The following is a 23,351-nucleotide window of genomic DNA, read 5'->3' on the forward strand; positions in this document are numbered from 1 at the left end:
TGTCTGTGTGTGTCTGTGTGTGTGTCTGTGTGTGTCTGTGTGTGTGTCTGTGTGTGTGTCTGTGTGTCTATGTCTGTGTCTGTGTGTGTCTGTGTGTGTGTCTGTGTGTGTCTGTGTGTGTCTGTGTGTGTCTGTGTGTGTGTCTGTGTGTGTGTCTGTGTGTGTGTCTGTGTGTGTCTGTGTGTGTCTGTGTGTGTCTGTGTGTGTGTGTGTGTGTGTGTCTGTGTGTGTGTCTGTGTGTGTCTGTGTGTGTCTGTGTGTGTCTGTGTGTGTGTGTAAATGAGTGAAAGGACAAGAGGATTCAGATTCTCTGGAGCTAGAGTTCCAGGAGGTGGTGAGCTGTCTGACACGGGGCTAGGAATCAATCTCTGTTCTCCGCAGTACATGTTCCTAAGTGCTAAGCCATCTTTCTAGCTTCTCTCTTAGCAATTTTAAATGTGTAATATATTTTTAACGTTTTGTGCATAATTTTAAAGGAAATTTCATAGATAAATTTTTAAATAACTTTTGGAATAATAAGATGGATAATTTTGGAATAAGTTTCTGGAAATTTTTAAATGAATATAGATAATTTTGGAATAAATTTATAGAAGTTTATAAATCAACTTATAAAATATACAAATCAATTTCACATATTGCTTTCATCTTGTGATAGTTATATTTTAAAACATGAAATTAATCTGATTCCTTATTTTTAAACAGGATGGGAAAGTGTTTACATTTGGAGACAATAGCTCTGGGCAGCTTCAGCACAGTCCCCAAAGTGAGAGAAGAGGCCCACAACTCGTGGAAGGACTTGGTGGCCCTGTTTCGATGATAGAGTGTGGAAGGTATTAAGCTTTTTAAAAGTGTTTTAATAGAAAGTATTAAGCTTATTACTTAGAAAACAAAAACAAGCTGGACAACGTTGGCACACACCTTTAATCCCAGCACTCGGGAGACACTGGGTTCAAGGACAGCTTGATTACAGAGTCAGCTCCAGGACAGCTAAGGCTGTTACACACAGAAACACTGTCTCAAAATATCAAAAAAGAGAGAAAAAAGAAAGCAAGAGAGGGAGGAAGGAAGGAAGGATGGAAGAAAGAAACCCAAAACATGTGGCTTCACTTTTATCTATTTATTTATGTTTTTCAAGACAAGGTTTCTCTGTAGCTTTTGAAGCCTGTCCTGGAACTCGCTCTGTAGATCAAGCTGGCTTTAAACTCGCAAAGATTCACCTGCCTCTGCCTTCTGAGTGCTAGGATTAAAGGTGTGTGCCACTGCCAACCGGCATTTTTTTTAATTGCTTCTTTTAAATATATTTTAATTTAAAATTTCCATTTATGCTAATAATTTTGTAACAAATAAGCATTAGAAGTTTAGTATATATAGGCCACCTTACTATGAGGAGAGGATAGGAGATAGTTAAATAGCAAAGGTGGTAGTGTTTGCCTGCTTAAGTTGATAAAACAAATTAATCTTATGCATGCAGAACATGGTGACTATTTGAAGATATTCACGGTTTTAGATAGCCTAATTATGAGGACAATTTGAGTATTTCTGTATCTATCCCAGTACATTAAAACATGCTTGAATTTAGAACACATGGAATAGAATAGGGGACTTAGAGATAAAGTTACACAGATACAGCTACCTACCTCTTTACTGGGAAAAAACAACAACAGTGTATTGAAAAAAATGGCTCCAGTAAAAGTGACTATCCACCTGAATAAAAATGAAATTAGATTTATTCCTCTCACCCTGCCCAAAAGTTAATTCAAAGTTAGTCTGGAAAGTAGCCCAGGGACTGAAGTGCTCTCTGCACCAGCGTGAGGACAGAGATCGTATCCCCAGAACCCACGTAAAGGCCAGGGGCGGGTATGGCGGTCCACCTGTCATTCCAGCCCTGGCAAGCGAAGACAAGGAACCCCCTAGAGACTAGTCATCTCAGAGGTCTTTGCCTGGCCTCATAATAGATCCCCATCTTAATGAATAAGGAATAAATGCGATGGAGGGAGATTCCTGACATCAGCCTACAGCTCCCACAAACACACACGTACATTTGCCCACTCTCACGTGGGCATGCATACCTACATGCTTGCACACCAGCCATGCACAGATACAGGAGACAGAAAAACGTTAACTCCAGTGGATTACAGACCTTGATTTGAAACCTGAACCCCTGGAAGTGCTAGAGGGAGACAGGAGGAAAATCCTTCACGACTCAGGCATGGTAGAGCTCTCTGAGCAGGACTCAATAGAACAGAAGCAGCTCCAAGAATTAACAAGTTGAATTGCATGGCATTGGGAAGCAAGGAGTCTACCGGCAGAGTGAAAAGACAGCCAACAGAATGAAAAAAAATTCTTGCCAGCTGCTTCAGACAAAGGGCTAGGATTTAGAACATAGGGGAAAAAAAAAACCCAAACTGCTAAGAAACGGGCCATGGAATGAGCACATGGTTCTCTCCGTAGGCAGCACAAATGATCTGTAAACATGTGTGTACCATCTTTAGCCTTTGAGATTCCACCTCACCTGTGTCAGAATGGCTGTTACCAAGGACAAAAGCACAAGGAATCTTGGTGAGGATGGAAAAGAATAATCTAGTGCTGGTGGGAGTTAAAACTGGTGCAGTCACCATGGAAATCAGCATGGAGATTCCTCAAACACGTAAAAAGCAGAACTACCATTGGACCCAGCTGTGGTACTCTTGAGCACACACCCAGAGGAATCCATATCTTCCCATGAATACTTACATACTATTTACAAAAGCAAGGAAATTGTATCAGCCTAGACATCCCTTGATAGATGATTGGTAACGGAAATGTGATACAAATATACAACAGAATTTTCTTCAGCTATCAGGAAAAACGGAGTGCGAAATGTTTAGGAAAGTGAATAGATCTGGAAATTACTATATTAAGGGGGGTGACTCAGACACAGACAAGCACATGTGCTCTCTCAGGAAAATCTTAGCTTTTACTGTTTGTCTGTATGCATACATGTGGGTGAAAGCGTGATATGTCATGAAACTATAAAGGGGACCAAAAAAAGGGAGAAAAGACATATTGTGAAAGGAGAGCAATGGAGTGCTTGTGACATGAGGTCAGAAAGGATGCTATAGGGGTGGGAGGGCAACAGAGGAGGGGCACAGAGAGATGTGAGCACACCTGGCAAAGAGAAGCAACAAAAGAAAACATCTGAGAGCATCATGATGTAGCCTAATATTTTACGTGCTGTGTTTTTTTGTTTGTTTGTTGAGACAGGCTTTCTTTTTTAAATTTTATTTATTTATTTTTATTTATTTATCAAAGGTTTGCACCTCCTCTGTTCCTTCCCCCTCCCCTCTCCCCCTCCCTCTTCAGTCCCAAGAGCAGACAGGGTTTCCTGCCCTGTGGGAAGTCCAAGGTCCTCCCCCATTTATCCAGGTCCAGGATGGCGAGCATCCAAACAGACTAGTCTCCCACAAGGCCAGTCCATGCAGTAGAATCAAAACCCAGTGCCATCGTCCTTGGCTTCTCAGTCGGCCCTCATTGTCAGCCACATTCAGAGAGTCCAGCTTGATCACATGCTCCATCAATTCCAGTCCAGCTGGCCCTGGCGAGCTCCCACCAGATCAGTCCCACCGTCTCAGTGGGTGGATGCACCCCTCGCGGTCCCAACTTTCTTGCTCATGTTTTCTGTCCCTCCGCTTCTCACTTGGACCTTGGGAACTCAGTCCAGTGCTCCAACGTGGGTCTCGAGACAGGCTTTCTCTGTAGCTTTGAAGTCTGTCCTGGAACTAGCTCTTGTAGACCAGGCTGGCTTTGAACTCATAGGGATCTGCCTGCCTTTGCCTCCCAAGTGCTGGGATTAAAGGTGTGCACCATCACCACCCAGTTTACATGCTAAATTTTAAAAATTAAGAATAAGTACTTAAATACATGATATGTAGCTAAGCTGGTAGAGTCTTTGCCGGTAGAGTAAGGGTCCAAGAAAATGGTGAAGGAAGACCCCAGACTCAAATAGTATGCAAGAGCAGAGAGTGTGTTTGTTCTGCAGAAACAGCCAGTGTATGTAGGATAGGCCTCTTGTACAGAATGGCAACCATGAAGAAAGGCACGCAGGTCCTCTTATGCAGTTAGGGGAGTTTCAGGGACAGTAGTCATCTCGTACATAATTGGTTAAGCAAGCAGCAGTTACTCTAGTATACTTTTAATTGGCTGAGGTTTAGGTTTACCATTTTTGGACATACTTGCACAAGCTTGGGCAAGTCCAGACCTGACTCAGAAGGGGGCTGCTGGATTTGTCCTTGAGATATTGTGGCACTGAGTAAGGACTTGTCTGTGCTCTTTCCCTCATCTCTGAATGCAAGGATGCTGTGGATAAATGGTCCCTTGCAGCTCTCAGACATTTGAAACCTGAATTCAGTTGTGAGAGTGGAAGAATTTAACCCCTTTATTAGCACTTACCGAGCCCTGGAGTAGATTCCCCACAACCACACGTACTAGACGTGGCAGTGGTACCAGGTGTGGAGGTGGTGAGCTATGCCTGTAAGCCCAGCACTAGGGAGATAAAGGCAGAAGGATCAGAATGTGAAGATTATCCTGTGTGCCATGGAGAGATAGTAGCAAAGCCTGGTCTACATGAGACTCGATTTCGAATAAAAACAAAAAGCCATGTGATAGGAACTATAATAAATCCCCATCGCTAATACTACTAGTAAGTTAATGGCCCCTGCAGTGACGTCACCTAGTCTGTTGCAACACTAGCGCTGTAATGAGACAGCTGGCTGCGTGGGGAAGGTAAATCTATCGTTTTGTTTTTCCTTGAACTCAGGAGTGTCTGGCTCTCTGGAATATCATATCATTGTATTTGTACTTTATGTTGCAGCTATCACACCCTTGCATATGTCTACACCACTCGTCAGGTGGTGTCTGTGGGCCGTGGACCAAGTCTCCCAAGCAACCCAACCCACCAGGAGGCCCAAGCAGAGAACCCTGGTGTCACCCGCCTGCTCTCCGCAAAAGGTACGAGTGCTCCCACCAGCACGGCTGGTTAACTAAAGAAGACATGCCGTTCAGCCTTCTTCCACAAGATCCCACTTAACTATGCTTATGGTTCTTAGTTCTTTAATTTAAAACTGCCACTTCCGCCCCCCCCCCCCGGAGTAATGGGTGATCATTTCTAAAGACTTAACCAATACAAAAGAAGTCGTCAAGTTGGCTACTTAAAAATCTTAACAACATCCTTTGATATGTTTAAGCAAATGCCCAAGCATGTTAACCCCAACTCATTGTGAAAATGCCTAGAAACAAAAATGTTTATTGAGTGAGTAAGTAACATTTGATTTGGTCAAAATTAAATTTTTATGCTATTTGTAATAAAAAATTAGGAGAGTATAAATTTCTGACAAATGAATAATTTGACTTAGTTATGTATAGATTAATTTTTTTCCAGGTAAAACTCTGAACATTTTTATTTTTTACCTTTTTAGACCTCGTGAATATTCAAGTCAAAGACATTTTTGCTGGAGCATATGCCAACTTTGCTACAACTCATCAGGTATCAGTAGGTGTTATTTCTTTTTAAACTTTTTTTTTTCCTCTAGATTTCAGAAGTTATTTCTTTTTCTGGTGCTGGGAAGCCAAACCCAGAGCTTTTTATATATTAGGCAAACTCTCTCCCCTGAGCTATGCACACCTTTCCCTTAATTTCAGGCTAGGGTTTGAGACGGTAGATTTTTTTATGCTTTCAGATTTCTCACATAGAATGGTTTTGAATGTTAGAAGAGTGGGCAACTTAACAAGACTTTGACTCAAATAATGAACAGAGGGCTGGGGATGTAGCTCCATGGGAGAATACGCGTCTAGCACGCAAAAGACCTGGATTTGACCCCAAAGTAGGGATGGTAGGCAATGGATGGAGGCAGTGGGGGTAAGATTTAGGACAAAAGAAGAGAGGAACGATAGGGCAGGGGAGATGCCTGGAACAGAGGGGAGAACGAAGCACAAAATCAGGCTGTGGGTGTTTAGAATGCAGAGGAGGAGGAAAGGAGACATGAAAGCAAAGTTCCTGGCACGGGGTCTAGGAAGTGGTTTATCCAGGGAAACTATGGTGCACAACAGTCAAGTCAGAGGGTCACAGAAGGGAAGGGAAGAGGAGGGAGGGAAGAGGAGGGAGGGAAGAGGAAGGAGGGCAGGGAAGGGAAGAGGAAAAAAGGAAGATTGTATTGTTTTAACAGAGAGCAAGAAATCTGCCTGGGGTGTGGTCAGAACAAAAGGAGGAGAGGAAGTCTGGTGACAACTGAGATGTTTTGACAGAAAGATAAATTAGAAGATCATGGGAGGGTTCCTCACGATTCTCTGAAGGAGTGGCAGAAGAATGTCCCAGTAGGAAGAAAACCAAGTCCAGTGCAGAATCAGTTTGTTTTTCTGTCACTGGGATAAACCCTGTGACCAAAAGCAAATAGGAAATTAAAGGGTTGAATTGGCTTACAGCTTACAGTCCAAGAAGGGAAGTCAGGGGAAGAAATGATGGCAGGAACTTGAAACAGGAACTGAAGTAGAGACCATGGAGGAACACTGCTTACTGGCTTGTTCCACTACCATTTTTATACACCCTAGGCTTACCTGTTTGGGGATGGAACTACTCATATCAATTGTTAATCAAGGAAATGGTCTAGAGATTTAAAAAAAAAACCTACAGGCAATCTGATAGAGTCAATTCAGTTGAGAATCCCTAAGCTTTGTGTCAAGTTGACAACAACAATGATAAGCACAGAGCTGAGATACAGTCCACTGTGCCTGTGAATGGGGGTTTGTTGGTGATGACCAAGGTGGATGTGAGCATGGGAGAAGCAGGCTATGTGAGAAAAGGCGAAGGAGTATGCACCAGTGGTTGTGGTTGGTCAGCACGCTGTGAAGCTGTCTTTAGTGGCATTCGCCTTTTGGAAATTGACTTTGGAGTAATCCAGACTTGAACATCTGTAATTTCGCAGTATGATAAGGGAGACATAAAGGAGCTGGGGTTAGTGTAGCGAAGTCTGGGAGCTAAGCGAGCTGAAATGCACGATGATGATCACAGAGGGCATGGAAAATGCTGGACTCGGGGCTTCATCTTAAAGAAATGAATCAAGAAAATGTTTTGTGATGGGCAGAAAGACTGCTGCAAATGGTTGCTTAAAATGGAGCAATTCTTTTTTTTTTTATTGAGAAAAGGAAGAAAAAAAAAACAAGTTCCCGCCTCCTCCCAGCCTCCCACTTCCCTCCCCCTCCTCCCACCCCTCTTCCCCTCCCCCCACTCCTCTCCCCCTCCCTCTCCAGACCAAAGAGCAGTCAGGGTGCCCTGCCCTGTGGTAAGTCTTAGGTCCTCCCCCCTCCGTCCATGTCTAGGAAGGTGAACATCCAAACTGGCTAGGCTCCCACAAAGCCAGCACATGAAGTAGGATCAAAACCCTTTGGCATTGTCCTTGGCTTCTCATCAGCCCTCATTGCTCGCCATGTTCAGAGAGTCCGGTTTTATCCCATGCTTTTTCAGTCACAGTCCAGCTGGCCTTGGTGAGCTCCCAATAGATCAGCTCCACTGTCTCAATGGGTGGGTGCACCCCTCGTGGTCCCGACTTCTTTGCTCATGTTCTCCCTCCTTCTGCTCCTCATTGGGACCTTGAGAGCTCAGTCCAGTGCTCAAAATGGAACAATTCTTAATGATAGTCCAACTGATGCTCTGGAAGTAAAGTGGGGCCTTTCAAGTAAGTGCGATTAAGCATCCTAACAATCATTTGGAGGACTCTGCAGACATTTTAGGTTGGTACCCTGACGATGACTGCTGCTGGTATCCAGTGGATAAGGGCTAGGAACAGTAAGTATTAAATATAGATAGATGGCATATTCATCAACTTTGAAGCTGTCGAGAGTGAGGACAGGAAGCATGATGAGAGGAGCAGTGGCTCGCACACAAGCGACACGGACCGATGAAGTTTCCAAGAAAGAAGGGGCAGAGGGCACAGTCCCATGTCATGTATACAGAGAAGCTAAGGACTTTGAAGAAAATAAATGACACATAAGTGCCAGTAGGGGGTGCCACATCGTCCTGACATCCTTGGATGTGAGAGAAAATAAATCTTGCTTTTGATAAGCTACAAAGTCACCAGGATTTGGATCAAGGAGCACAGGTAGGGTGTGGAGGTGTGGCTCAGTGGCACCTCCGCTTATGTGAACAAGGTCCTGGCTCAGACCCCATCACCAGTACGGGGAGGAGGACTTGAAGCACATATTGTTCAAGAGGATTTTATTTGATTCTTGAAAAGCAAAATGATATAGAATGTTGCCATTCCTGACCAGTTCAGTAGAGCCGGAGATATACTTTACAGCAGAACACTAATGCGGCTCCCCGCTCCTCATCTTTTCGTACAAGCTCCCACGATGTATCTAGTCTGAGCTGGCACTAGGATCCTCTTACAGCAGCCTCCCGGGTGCAGAGATGATAGGCATGTGCTCCTGTGTCCAACCACTTTAATTTTTATTCTTTTAAAAATATATAAAACACACCAAGTGTTTGGGAGGCTGAATAGGAGGATTTCAAGTTTCAGGCTAGTCTGGGCTGTACAGTGAGGCCCTATCTGAAATTACATATAAGATGTGTATATGTGGTACTGGTTACCATTTAAAACACATTGCCTACAGAATTCTGTGGCATTCATTGCGTCCATAATGCCATCAACTATTGTCACTACCTCTCAAACCTTTTAATCACCCCAAACAGACACCTGATATCTATTAAATAATAATTCCTCACTCCCCACCTGCTCAGTCCTAGGCAATTTCTGCTTTTTCTGCAAAGTTGGTATATACACATCCTTTTTACATGTGGAATCACATAATGCCTTCTGTTTTGATTTGATTTATTTGAACTTAGCACATTTTAGGATATATCCGTCTTATATTAGTAAATCATTTTTTCAATGCTAAATAATTTTTATTGCATATTATATATTTATCATATTGAAATTGCATTCACCTACTGATTGGCATGTGTTATTTTCATCTTGTGGCCATGTGAATAATGGTAAGATAAATTTTGATCTATAAGCACCCATTTCAGTCTCTGTTTTCAATGTTTCTTGTGTTATTACACTTTTTAAAATGCAGATCAAGTGAAATGGCCCAAGCTAGGAAGCCAAATGTTCAGACCATCCTGACGTCAAAGTGCAAGTGACCAAACATCTGCCCAAGGAGGCAGGACTTGTGTGTGCCAGGTGCTTTATTGATTGTTACTCAATACATGTGGCGTTTTCCTGGTCATTTTTGCCTTTATCTTCTTCCTTGAAGGATCCTAGGTCTACAAGTGTTTCCATGAAAATTCTGCCAGAAATTAATCGAATCAACCAGTCACTGGTAGAGAAGTGGATAGCAGCAAGAAGAAATAAAGAGCGTGAAGAAGCCAAAAGGTGACCCAGCTTGATGACCTATAGCCCCTCCCATGCTTCTCAAATGTTGATCATGTTGTCCTAGCTGTAAGAAAGAAGGTTTGGCTTTGTCGTGGCAGGATTTTTATTTTGGGTGTGATTCTCTTTTACTACATCTTGCTTGAATCAGCCATTGATGTGCATGGCAATTAGTCTTTTATTTAGTATACCAGAACTACAGAGAGAATATATACCCCACATGCCTTTCTAAGGAAGGCAGATGTAGGAATGACTCTTAACAATAAGCTGCATTGTTTGCAGATTTTCATAGCTGACTCATTAGCATTTCATAATTTAGGCCTTCAGCATGGTGGATTTTATTCAAATGCCTAGAAAATCAACTATGAAGCATTTTAGTGAGACTAGGTAGAAATCACCATGAGTAATATATTCATAACTGGATATTAATAATGAATGTGGAGCTCTATTTTTATTCAGACATAACATAAAGGAGGCTTTAAGAGTATCTAGCCTGTAGTGCCTAGGCCACATGAATCCTAGGCTGGCTATAAGTACCACACAGCACATGTGTATATGACAATCGTTCTCTGCCTTCCTAATGCTGCAACCCCTTAATACAGTTCCTCTTAATGTAGTGACTCACAACCATAAAATTATTTTCTTTGCAACAGCATAATTGTAATTTTGATATTGTTATGAATCATAGTGGAAATATCTGAATAATTCCAATGGTCATGATCCACAGGATGAGAACCAGGTATATGATAATGTTACCTCACAATTTCAGAAAATTGCACACTCTGTCCAGTTATGACTTTGCCTTTTTTTAAATTGTATTTACAGAGAAATCAGCACTATATTTTCATCTTCTGCTTGTTTGACTGCAAGCTTTTTGAAGAAAAGGTAAAACTTCAATGGGAATCACCTTAATTTAAAATACTGGGGGTATTTAAAATGAAAATTTTAGTGCCAGGTTGAGTGTGAATTTTGTCAGCACACAGTGTCCAACATAGAGAATTCTCTGGTTGACAAAGGGTTCTTTCATTTTATAAACTAACTCCTCCATGGTTTTACTCTTTTGTCTTGTTGGAGGGGATGGTGTTTTATTCAGGCTATTATAACTACAGATAATCAGCTCTGCCTGATATTTCTTTACTGTTTACAAACTAGAAGTTCATTTTACAGTTCCTGCTGAGTCGGATCAATAAAGGAATGAGACCTTGTTCGTTTTGTTTTTCACATATCGCAAAAATTTAATTTCTCTCTCATTTGGTTTAATAGTAGGTCTGATTCTGAGAGTTGGTTAGTTAGTCAATTTGTTTTGGAATTTTAGGACAGACTTAGTAGTCCATGTAGTACTCATGTAGTCCAGCTAATCTTGATCTTGTGTGTAGGGGAGGAGAATCCTGAATATCTGATCCCCCGGCCCCCACCTCCCAAGTGCTGACATTACCTAATAGCATGAATAATTATTTAAGGGTAGTTGTAATGAATAGCTGCCATCCTACACTCACTCTGCCATCTCTTTCCCATTTGTCCCTTCTAGTTTGGAAGGGAAAGACTCTTTGGCACATGATGTCCCCTCTCTTTATGCTAACCTCAGACTCCCCCATTGCATGAAGGCAAATCTTCCATGCAAATAGTTCAGGAGTTAAGATCATACAAACTCAAAATATGCCAAATTCATATATTGATTATTTCCTGCTGAAATTACCTAAGGCATGATGTAACAGATTTTTCTTTGGGCTGCCAGCTCACAGAAGACAGCGTGGAGGTTTATTGATTATGAAAGTTTGACCTAGAGCTTAGTCTTGTCCCATTAGCTCTTAGAACTTAAACTAACCCATTATATTAATCTACGTTTTACCCCGTGGCTTTTCACCCCTCTTCCATCTTGCGCCTCCTGTTTCCCCTCTGTGTCCTCTGGCATCTCTCTCATGCACCTAAATTCTTCCTCCTACTTCCTCTTTCTTCTGGAAGACCTGCCTGTATCTCCTACCTAGCTATTGGCTGGTCAGCTTTTTATTATAGCAATCACAGAAATCTACCTGTGTACAAATACCCCACAACAGCATGATAACTACTGAACAGATTCTCTGGCCTATTTCTTACTACATGCAGCAAGCAATCAAAATTTTAGGGCCAAGGGAAAGGTGTCACCCTATATCAAAGTAAGAAAGTTGAATGGTGAGGGGAGTTGTGAGGAGCACGTATGGTACTCACTGGAGTAACCTTCATGGCTATGCGCTGTGCGTGCACACTCACATGCACACACACGCACACACACTCACACATGCACACTCCTCCTACTCATATCCTTAAGAGTTACTGCCTGAGTCTACCCACCCATTCGTCTTATCATTCCTTCAAAAACATATCTTTTGGTTTAAAAGTATAGAGCACCATGCTTTTGTCATTTCTTCAGACTTATCTTGTCCCTATGTACATGTAATTTTAATAAAACTTATATGTGTTTCTTTTGATAATCTTCCTTGTACTAACTGATGTTTTAGACCTACCCAAAGAGTTCTCAGGGCCAAGAGCAAGGCAGAAGTGTCCTCTTCTTCTTCTACAATACCATTTTTTTTTTTAAAAAGAAGAAACATATCCGTGACCACTTTCTGGGAATTTTATTAATTATGTTTTTTTTTCTTTAGTTGGTTTGGATAAGGACTTTCACATTGCTTTTTCTAATTTTTTATTTTTTTATTTTTTGAGACAGGGTTTCTCGGTGTAACAGCACAAGCTGTCCTGTAACTGGCTCCTGTATTTCTGGGAATTTTAAACTTCTAGGCAAAGATTGCAAAGGAGAAAGAATTTTGGAGAGAAATTTACAGTTAGAGCTTGTATAAGTATTCTAATTCTAATATCAATAGTGATATTTAACTCAGCAAGCACAAACTATTTTATTATTTTTTTTTAAGCTGCTAGACTTGCTCAATACTGGTCATGAAACGTGACCAAATCAAGCTGCTAACTAGACAGGATTTGGGCATTACTTCAGTGCAGAAAGGGGTGGGCTTGAGAAGACTTGAGTAAGAATCCTGTGCTGGTGGAAATAGCAAGGGCAGGGCTTTGAGGTAGGAGATTCAGAGACTCCCAATGCACAAGCTGTGTGTTAATGTTTTCCATTAATGAGTTAATGCATCTTTCACAAAGTTTCTAAAATGAACTATCAAACCTCTGTGCTGACAAGGCACAATAAAACCACTATTATTGCATCACTCCACCTCTAATGTAACCATGGAAATATAAAGCTTAAGTCGAAATGGCAGCTAGACATAACAGTGCACATCTGTAATCCTAGCACTTAGAACCTGAGGTGAGACGATCCCAAGTTTAAGACCAGCCTGGTCAGAGTGAGACTTTGTTTCAAACAGTAATAGATAAATATGCAAATAAGTAAGGAAACAAACAAATAGATGTAACCATACGTGGAGAGGAGGCAATTCAGTCTGGGTTGATGGCTTCTTGGATTTAGTATACAACATCTTGCTGGGGATCAAGTTGTAACTTTGTGTATATGTTATACTAGGTGTAAGGCCTTATGTCTGAGATTGAGCCCTGGGCTCAATCCTAGTACCTTAAAGTAGAATATAGTAAAATGACATAAAACAAAATCCTGCTAAAATTGCAGCCCATACTTGATGCTACTGACATAGAGATAACAAGCTGTTGTTTTCTCCTTTTTTAACAAGAGCACATTGAACAATTTCCATGTCACTCTAGTCTGTCATTTTGAAAAGAGGAAAGCTTTAAATAAATATTTTGTGCATGGTAAGATAAAAACAAAATAATATCATGCTGTTCTTTTTTTTCATCTGTTTATGTGTTTTTAACATTTGTTGTAATTATAGAGATCCTGGAGAGAAGAATTTTATTGATGTGGACTTAAAACTGGCAAGGGATGTCTTCAAGAAGTTAGCAGAAGTGCCATGGATTTCTTACTTGGTAACTGCCACTATTTATTTTTGACTTACTTAAGATACAGCATAATCACACTTTTTTTTTATAGGAATAATATAATAGCAGCTTAGTTTTGGTGGGAGATAGGTGGCCAGGACCTGTGAATGAGACGAAACAGGGGGCTAGTCTCCTTTATGAAGGTACTATAATCCAGACATTGTAATAGGTGGTGGCATTTATTTCTTTTTAAACCACTAAATGCACAACAGATGTAGCCTTTTTGTTTTCAGTATGAGGAAAGCAATAGTGGGACACAAAGCATCTATCTATCAATGCACACAAAAAGAACTGTGGTTTAGGAAGCAGGAGATCATCTGGAGAGTGGTTTTAAAAGACCAATGTCTATTTTGAGATGAATCTTGGGCATATTTCTGGTGAACCTCTGTGTAGTAGGAGAGGGGGCCCACTTTTGGTCCCAGCCATCCCGCTAGCTTAGCCCCGAAATAATCACACAGAAACTGTATTCATTTAAACACTGCCTGGCCCATTATATCTAGCCTCTTTTTGGCCAACTCTCACCTCCTGATCTAACCCATTTCCACCAATTTGTGTATCACCATGAGGTTGTGACTTACTGGGAAAGATTCTAACCAGTGTCAGTCTCAGGCAGGAGCTTCATGGCATCTGCCACACTGCCCTTCTTCCCAGCATTTAGTTCTGTCTTCTCAGCCTATCTAAGTTCTGCCCTATCAAAAGGCCAAGGCAGTTTCTTTATTCAACCAATGAAAGCAACACAAATAGACCTCCTACACCACCTCTGCTACTTATTCATCCTATCCTTTCTTTGGGTAATGTTTTCTTTACCTATGATTTTAAGTTTATTTTTAAAGTCTGTGGTTCTGGACTGTGTAGAAAGGAAACTACAAGTTTAGGTTGTGATTACAGGAAGCTGCAAATTAGCAATAGACAGCTATCAGGATGTCTTGGCACTTTGGGATTGCCACAACATAGTATAGTGTGGGTGTCTTACAAACAAAGGAAACTGACTTCTTAGAGGTTTGGAGCTGGGATATTTGGAAGCTCTAAGATTAAGATGCCACCATCACCAGTATCTGATAAGGGGGAAATTGATAGAAGACTATGTCCTTATTGTATTTTCATGTAGTAAAGAGAAAGGGATAGGGGTTTTACTTATAGGGCCACTAATCCCGTTGATGAGGACTCTATTTTTATGAACTAATCATCAACAAAAATTTTTGTCTTAATTCTTTACTGTATTGAAGGGTAAGATTTCAACATATGAACTTTTGGGAGACACAGACAATCTGTTAAAAGGAAGACAGGCTGTATTCATTTACATCGAAAGCTAGGGACAGGGCTTATGTACTAACTTATTAGGGTAAAGAAAATGAGAGAGAGAGGACATCTATGGGCAGAAAAGATGGGTTTCTACAGAGACAGATAGAAAAAAATGTTCACCTCTAATATTCCTTATACAGCTCCTCATCCAGGTGTATGTGGTCTGAGTGCTTGATTTCCTTCTTAGTAATAAAGCTATCTCAAAGGGATTTATCACAGCTTTGCTCCTAAGAGTCCCTGCTTGAATCAGATGTAGGAGGAGCTCCAAAATGACTGTTTTTTACCATAGCTATATCTCAGTTGACCTCAGTTTAAAGTAATTTTTAGTGCTAGTGTAATCTTCAGTAATAGTGCACTTACTTATATGAGTCATAATTTAATTCTCATTACCATACATACATATATACATATGGCTAATCCCCATGCCATTTAAAGGGATCCAAGTACATTCTACATTTGGAAGAGAATGGGGGAACTTTTGGTTGTTATGTAATAAATACTATATTCTCATTTTCAAAATAAAAAATAGTAGATATTCAGTACATTTGGGCCAAGAATTTATTTAGACGGTAGGGAGATAACTCCAGGTGCTCTTCTCCGTATATTTCTGAGAAGTGTTTGCATCATGGGAAGTTCATGGAAAGGGGTTCTTAATAAAATCCCTTGGGAAATAATGCTGCACATTGTTGTGAATTATCATGCACAATAGTAAATCCAAGACTCCATGATGTCATATACAAAAAGAAGTCTAACTTTACTATTTATTTTTCTTGGAGTTATTGACATTGTGATGAGTTTTTCTATTTAACACCTACTAGCAATCCACAGAAATTATTATTTATTTGCTCCCTAGAACCCTTTAAAAACAGGACATGGCGAAAGACATCTGTAATTATAGCAGTCTGGAAGTAGAGTCAGGAAATTCAAAGAATTTAAGCTCATTGTCAGCCCTGTGACAAGTTCGAGGCTAGTCTGCAGTACATGAGATTCTGTCTTCAAATAAGATAAAATAAACTCAATTATTTAAAATTAAAGAATTCTGTTAGACTTGAAAAGAACAAACTATAAGAGGGTTAAATGTAATAAAATAACATGGAGAATTTCACACTTCAATGCTGCATATATCATCTTATTTAGCTCTATGTCATGTACAGACATACACTATAGTTAACAAATCAAAGATCTACTAGGTGGAGAATTTTAATGCTAGCTGCTCTGACAGACAACTTCTGAACCTCAAGGACCTAATCCAATGAAGATTTAATCCTCTCACTAAAGTCCAATGAGGGATGGAGGAGAACTTTCTCATGATTTTTTTTCTTTACTCTGGCTTCATTCCAATGTCTTAAGACCCTAAGACTATACAATCCTTCATTGGCTTTCCTGAGTTTGGTCATATGTTAGGCAGAGACAGCTTGTCTGCAGAGCTACGCGACCCCCTCGGATGGGGCCTATGGCTTTATCGCCTGGTTGCCACACCATACAGAAATATGGGCCTACAATGTGGGGCCAGATAGATGGGTATTTGAGCTATCTTAAATTGAGTAGCTTTCTCTCTCTATTGTCTTTTAATTGAGACCCCTCTTCTTCATCTGTAGAGGAAAAAAGGTTAGAAACAAAGCAAAAACTACTTCACACAATTATTAGAATAATTCACATGTGATCCCTTGGCATGTGATCCATACTCAATAAATGTTCATACAAATATAAAGACAACCATATAGACAGTCCTAGTGGCCCATGCCTGTAATCCTAGTGCTTGAGAGGCTGAGTCAAAGACGCTCAAGGGCTCAAGAGTTCCAGGTCACCCTGAAGTACACAGAAAGACTCCTTACTTTTCCAAATAAAATTTGTTTTCCAAAATAAAAATACAAACCACCACCACCAAACCTCCAATTATTCCTACTGTTACTTTTTATATATGTTGTATCTTAAAAGTCTATGCCTGAGGAAAATAAGTATCAATTCAGAGCTATGTAGACTGTGAAAAAAAATAAAGACAAAAGTGAGTTTTGTATATGTATGTGTGTGAGAGAGGGTAACAGCATTTTCTTCCCATTTCTTCTTTTCTCTTTCTGAGACAAGGTTGCCGTATCACAGATGGGCCTCCATCTCTTTGGATGGCCTTGAACATTTGATCCTTTTTCCTATCTCTGAGTGTTGCACAACCACATCTGGTTTATATGAGTCAACGCCAGGGTTTCAGACACAGTAGGCAAGCCCTCACTCAACTTGGTTTTAATTTGTGAGCTCACATGATCCCCCACCTCAGCCTTCTGAGTAATGGACTCCACCTGTGTGCCACAGCGATTAGCTTACAGAATTGTTTCTGGGGGCCTTTGCATTAGTTTCAAACCAACTATTTACTGTGTATATCCATTTCCGTGTGATTTCACTTTATTTCCTTCAAGTACTCTAAAATGAAATGGACAGCGGGCTCAAATGAGTTCTACCTCAAAGGTACATGGAATGTGTAAGAGTTGATGGTGTTTTATCGATAAGCTTCAGAAGGACTTAAATGAACTTCCTAACTGGAAGACAGTTGAGTAAAACCTGCAGTCATAACTTGTATTCGTTCACAATAATGTGTCTTGTATAACCCCAGCCTTGTTCCTTGCCCCCGTTTTGTTCACAGATAATCACATGTCTTCAGGATAAGATTATCAAAGATCTTCCATACGATTCTTTACATCAAGATGCTCTATTGGTTTTTCTTTTGCTCCCGGAATGTCCCATGATGCAGGACCCTAGGAACTTTTGGGAGACCCTGACAGTTGAATTTGCAAAGGCTATTTGTAAAATGAATACAGAATCATTTGAATTCTTGAGTAAGTTTTATATCATTCTACAAATATAATCAGTAGAATCACATTTGAAGTAGAAATTGTAGCAAACATTGGGTACATTTCATAATACCTTTTCGAGTACATGGTATGTGAAGTTTTGTGAAGATTAACCACAAACCACTACTTTCACCACAGAGCAAGTGTTGTTCTTCGATGTACCTAGGACTTTAGCATTAGAGTTTGTTAAACATACAGTGTCTAATCATGGTAAATCAGACTTTACGATTTTTGCTCACTTTTTGAAAACTTCAAACATTTAATGTTGAGTGATAAGAAGCAAGGTTAAACTTATCACTTATTTTATTCAAAATCATGGTATTTTCATAATTTTAAGTGAATGTTGAAGGTCTGATGCTTAAAAAATACAAAAGTTTATACGTGAACTATAGACGGTCCCGGAAGCATCTTAGAAAAAGGTTACAGACTCTAAGTTCTGTGGGTGAACATCAAAACTCCTTGTTTTGGTCCTTGGGAAGATGGCTAAGTGGGTAAGTGCACACATTTCAGTCCTCAGCCCCCACAGGAAAAGCTGGCATGGTTGCAGGTACCTGTAACCCCAGAGCTGTGAGGAACAGAGAAAGGAGAAGAGCTGAAGCTTGTGGGCTCCTAGACTAGCTCCAGATGCAGTAGAAGAACCTCTCTCAAAGGAATAAGGCATAGAATGATTAATCAAGACACTGGTCATCCTGCTCTGTCCTCTGTGCAGGTGCATGTGCACATGTGTGTGCACGCGCTCTTTTATAACAACCCTCTCTCAAGAGAGAGACCAGGTGTTGCTTAAGGGCTATGTTAAACCAACTTTTAAAGTTTCCATCACTCTCACATTGCCAGTGCTATCCGGTGCTTCTATTCTTCTGCTGTTATAGTAGTGAGGAAGTGTATTTCTTGGATGGACATAAACTTAGACATGCAAGGAAAAGGCAAATGCAAAGCACAGTTACAGAATTAAAATTAAATGGTATGTGCATTTGTATTGATTGAATGAGCAGTGTATTTTTAATTAAATATATAAATAAATATAAATATAAATATAAATTATATATGTAATATATATAAATAAAATTTGTATACGTACACTTTAAGTGAATTTATGTGCATCATACATGTACCAGAGCTGGTGGAGGCATGAAGAGAATATCGGATGCCCTGGAACTGGAGTTGCAAACAGTTGTGAATCATCGTGTGGGTGCTGGGAACTGAACCTGGGTTCAGTTGCCTCTTAACCATGGAGTCATCTCTCTAGCTCCAGCATTTGCATTTTTTTGAGAGATTTTTCTGGGGTGTGGGAGTGAACCTTTGTAATTCCAGCATTTGGGAGGTAGAGGAAGAGGACCAGGAAGGAGTTCAGGACAGCCTTGGCTAAACAGTGAAACCTGGGTTATATGAAAATTTTCTCTCAAAAAGTGCTTTTCCTTTCTAGATCTAGGAATTACATTTCAAAAGGCCTGCCTCACTCTTAAATTTAAAAAAAAAAAAACGTTTCCAGGTTCCCACCATAATTTTTGAATGTATGTATGTATGTATGTATGTATGTATGTATATATGTATGGAGCTGGGGACTAAACCTGGCACTTTGTGTATACTAGGCAGACAGCCTACTACTAAGCTGTATTCCAATCCTTTGTACTACCATTTTATTTATTTTTAAAGATATTTTTATTGCTTTTATTGATCTGTGCATTTTTCTGCACTCCCTTCCCTAATAGTAATTATACATATTTGTGGAGTACAGTATGACTTTTTTTTTTTTGGTTTTTTCGAGACAGGGTTTCTCTGTGGCTTTGGAGCCTGTCCTGGAACTAGCTCTGTAGACCAGGCTGGTCTCGAACTCACAGAGATCCTCTGCCTCCCGAGTGCTGGGATTAAAGGCGTGCGCCACCATCGCCCGGCTAGTATGACATTTTTTATCTTCGATTTTTTTTAATGTGTTTGAGTGCTTTGTCTACATGTGTCTCTGTGCTCCACATTCATGTCTGTGGCCAAGGAAGCCAGAAGACAATGTTGGATCCCCTAGAACTGGAGTAACAGGTGGTTGTGAGTCGCCATGTGGGTGCTGAGAATCAAGCTCAGTCATCCATAAGAGTAGCTAGTGCTCTTAACTGCTGAGCCATCTTCAGCCCCAGTATGATATTTTTACAGTGTATACAAATCAGATCAAAGTAACTGACGTATGTATTATCTCAAACATTTATTGTTTCTTTATGTTGGGAATATTTGAATTTCTCTCTCCTGGCTGTTTTTAAACAATTAATTATTACTATTAACTGCCTTACGATGTTGGGATGTTGGAAGTCTTTCCAACAGCCCACTTGTACCAGTCAGTTATCCTCCTTCCCATGGTCACTGTTCCTTCTACCTTTATGAGATCAACTTTTTTAGTGTACACTCAGGAAAACATTCCAGGTTCCTGGCTTATTTAACAAGTTCTTGAGTTCATCTATGTTTCTAAAATGTCAAAATTTCTTTTCCTATTATAATTTTCATGTTTAAATCTTTAACCCATATAATTTATGGATGTTAGATTTTGTTTCTTTCTGACAAGTTTTCAATTTCCCCTTCACCCTTGTTAAGTCATAAGTTTTTTTTTTGGAATATGCAGTGTACTAAATCTCTTGTGTACTTGAGTCCATGATCTGCATGGTATGCATCTCGGTAATATCATTTAATTGCATTATCTTGGTAATTTATTTTAACCTTTTTGGTTGCTGTTTTTTGAGATGGAGTCTCTTGTAACCCAGGATGGCCATCTTCCTGCCAATGCCTTCTGAGAACTTGGATTTTAATATTTACTAAAGTTATTGTCTGAGAACTCCTATTTAAAAGTACCAAAATCCAGTTTAATCTCAGTAATGTGAAAAGTGAGTTATCTGCTGTATGCTACAGTTGTTTATGAAATCTGAAATCAGGCATAATATGAATAATATTAATTGCATATTCATCTGAATAGCTTTAGATTTTTGCAGCTGTTTGACAAAATTGCTAGGTTGAATGTAAAGAAATTAATACTCATATGATGAGGTGAGAAGCCTGGCAGAAGTTCAAGTCCAGCCTGGGCTACATAACAATACCCTATCTCAGAAATAGCAAATCAAATAAAATCAATAAACACAAAGAAAACCATGGTCAATAATCTAATCATAAGTATGAGCCATTAACAAAGTTCTTCAAATCCTGAGTTTGAGTTCTTTAATTTTAATGATTTTTTTTTTCAGAATAAAGCTTTCCCCTACATCTGTTGAGTAGTGTGGTGTCTATGATAATATCCATAGAGGAGTTTTCTTATGGTTATGATGGTAGATATGTTATAAATAACCCAGAAGAAACTTTGGGAGTTTAGGGATGAGAGGAGGAAAGTATTTACCATATTTGATTTTCATACCCTCAGAAAAATGCTGGAAATCTTTGGATGTTTCTTCTCTGAGTGCACTGGTCCAGATGCTAAAGACCACTATCATCATTGCCATCTCTCAGCTGAGGCATCCAAGTTTAATGATGCAGGATCAACATAGTCTGAAAGTTCTTTTAGAAGTGATGAAACGTGTGCATAAGGTAAGGATCCTCTAGAGGATGCCTACACCAATTTATTAAATAATAATTCTGTAGGTCTCAGACAGTTAAAAACCTTTAAACTATATATTTTTTAAAGATTTATTATGTATAGAGTGTTCTGCCTGCATATATGCCTGCAGGTCAGAAGAGGGCACCAGATCTCATTACAGATGGTTGTGAGTCACAATGTAGTTGCTGGGAATCGAACCCAGGACCTCTGGAAGAGCAGCTCAGCTTAACTGCTGAGCAATCTCTCCAGCCCATGCTTCAAAAATATTTTTTCTAATAATTTTTTATTGCTTTATAAATAATACCATTCAAAATTTCCATTTCCTCCCCTCCTCCCACTTCTCTCCTGCTCCCCCACTCAACCTGCCCCTCCCCCTCCAGTCCTAAGAGAGGGCAGGGTGCCCTGTCCTGTGGGAAGTCCAAGGCCCTTCCCTATCCATCCAGGCTTAAAGAGGTATGCATCCAATAGAATAGTATCCCAAAAAGCCAGTACATGCAGTAGAGATAAATCCAAGTGTCATTATCATTGGCTTCTCAGTCTGCTCCAATTGTCAGCCACATTCAGAGGGTCCAGTTTGATACCATGCTAGTTCAGTCCCGGTCTAGCTGGCTTTGGTGAGCTCCCGATAGACCAGGCACACTGTCTCAGTGGGTGGACCAACCCCTTGTGGTCCTGACTTCCTTGCTCATATTCTCCCTCTTTCTGCACTTCACCTGGACCTTGGGAGCTCAGTCCAGTGTTCCACTGTGGGTTTTTGTCTCTCTCTCTCTCCATCTGTCACTGGACAAAGATTCTGTGGTGATATTCAAGATAGTCATCAGTCTGATTACGGGACAATGCCAGTTCATGGACCCTTTCCTTCGCTGCCCAGGGTCCTAGCTGGGGACATCCCCGTGGACATCTGGGAACCCCTCTAGAGTCAAGCCTCTTGCCAACCCCACAATTCCTGTCTTAATTCAGATAACTTCCTCACTGCTCCCATATCTGTCCTTCCTACATCTCAACCATCCCACTCCTCCAAGTTCTCCCCAACCCTCCCCTTCTCCCTTCTCTCTTCCTCTCTATCCTTTCCTTCACCCCACCCTCACCTCCATGCTCCCAACTTTTGCCTGGCGATCTTGTTTGCTTCCAATTTCCAAGAGGACCTATATCTGTTTTTCTTTGGGTTCACTTTATTACTTAGCTTCTCTAGGATAGTGAACTGTAGGCTCAATGTCCTTTGTTTATGGCTAGAATCCACTAATAAGTGAGTACATACCATATTCATATTTTTGGGTCTGGGTTATCTCACTCAGGATAGTATTTTCTATTTCCATCCCTTTGCATGCAAAATTCAAGATGTCATTAATTTTTCCCCACTGAGTAGTACTCTAACATGTAAATGTGCCAAACTTTCTTTATTCATTCTTTCATTGAGGGGTATCTAGGTTGTTTCCAGGTTCTGGTTATTACAAATAATGCTGCTATGAACATAGTTGAACAAATGCTTTTGTAGTATGGTTGGGCATCTCTTGGGTATATTCCAAAGAGTACTGGGTCCTGAGGTTGGTTGATCCCAAATTTCTAAGAAACCACCACACTGATTTCCAAAGTGGTTGCAAAAGATTGCATTCCCACCAGCAATGGATGAGTGTACCCCTTACTCCACATCCTCTCCAGCAAAGGCTATCCTTGGTGTTTTTGATTTTAACCATTCTGACAGGTGTAAAATGGTATCTCAAAGTCATTTTGATTTGCATTTCCCTGATTGCTAAGGAAGTTGAAAATGTCCTTAAGTATCTTTTGGCCATTTGAAATTCTTCAGTTGAGAATTCTCTGTTTAGTTCAGTACTCCATTTTTAATTGGGTTATTTATAATTTTAATGTCTAGTTTCTTCAGTACTTTATATATTTTGGAGGTCAGACCTTTGTCGGATGTGGAGTTAGTGAAGATCTTCTCCCATTCAGTAGGTTGCCTTTTTGTCTTAATGACTGTGTCCTTTGCTTTACAGAAGCTTCTCGGTTTCAGGAGGTCCCATTTATTCATTGTTCTTATTGTCTGTGCTACTGGGGTTATGCATAGGAAGTGGTCTCCTGTGCTCATGTATTGCAGGCTACTTTTCACTTTCTCTTCTATCAGGTTCAGTATGGTCGGATTTATATTGAAGTCTTTAATCCATTTGGACTTGAGTTTTGTGCATGGTGATAGATATGGATCTATTTTTATTCTTCTACAGGTTGACACCCAGTTATGCCAGCACCATTTGTTAAGATGCTTTCTTTCTTCCATTGTATAATTTTAGCTTCTTTGTCAAAAAT

The 23,351-nt window shown here is 40.2% G+C and overlaps 2 protein-coding genes across 2 annotated transcripts in view; one reads left to right on the forward strand and one right to left on the reverse strand.

Annotated features, from left to right (window-relative positions):
* Ppm1k (protein phosphatase, Mg2+/Mn2+ dependent 1K) overlaps positions 1-23,351 on the reverse strand; it is a 156,914-nt gene that overhangs the window by 88,921 nt on the left and 44,642 nt on the right. The window lies entirely within an intron of this gene.
* Positions 1-23,351, forward strand: part of Herc6 (HECT and RLD domain containing E3 ubiquitin protein ligase family member 6) — a 59,313-nt gene that overhangs the window by 10,926 nt on the left and 25,036 nt on the right. The window contains exons 6-13 of the mRNA XM_005360886.3: positions 703-830; positions 4,850-4,986; positions 5,454-5,527; positions 9,286-9,404; positions 10,227-10,286; positions 13,241-13,334; positions 17,284-17,476; positions 20,880-21,043. Of these exons, the coding sequence (XP_005360943.2) occupies positions 703-830; positions 4,850-4,986; positions 5,454-5,527; positions 9,286-9,404; positions 10,227-10,286; positions 13,241-13,334; positions 17,284-17,476; positions 20,880-21,043 (969 nt within the window). The remainder of the gene's footprint in view (positions 1-702; positions 831-4,849; positions 4,987-5,453; positions 5,528-9,285; positions 9,405-10,226; positions 10,287-13,240; positions 13,335-17,283; positions 17,477-20,879; positions 21,044-23,351) is intronic.

Source organism: Microtus ochrogaster, linkage group LG3, assembly GCF_000317375.1.
Source record: "Microtus ochrogaster isolate Prairie Vole_2 linkage group LG3, MicOch1.0, whole genome shotgun sequence".
NCBI lineage: Eukaryota > Metazoa > Chordata > Mammalia > Rodentia > Cricetidae > Microtus > Microtus ochrogaster.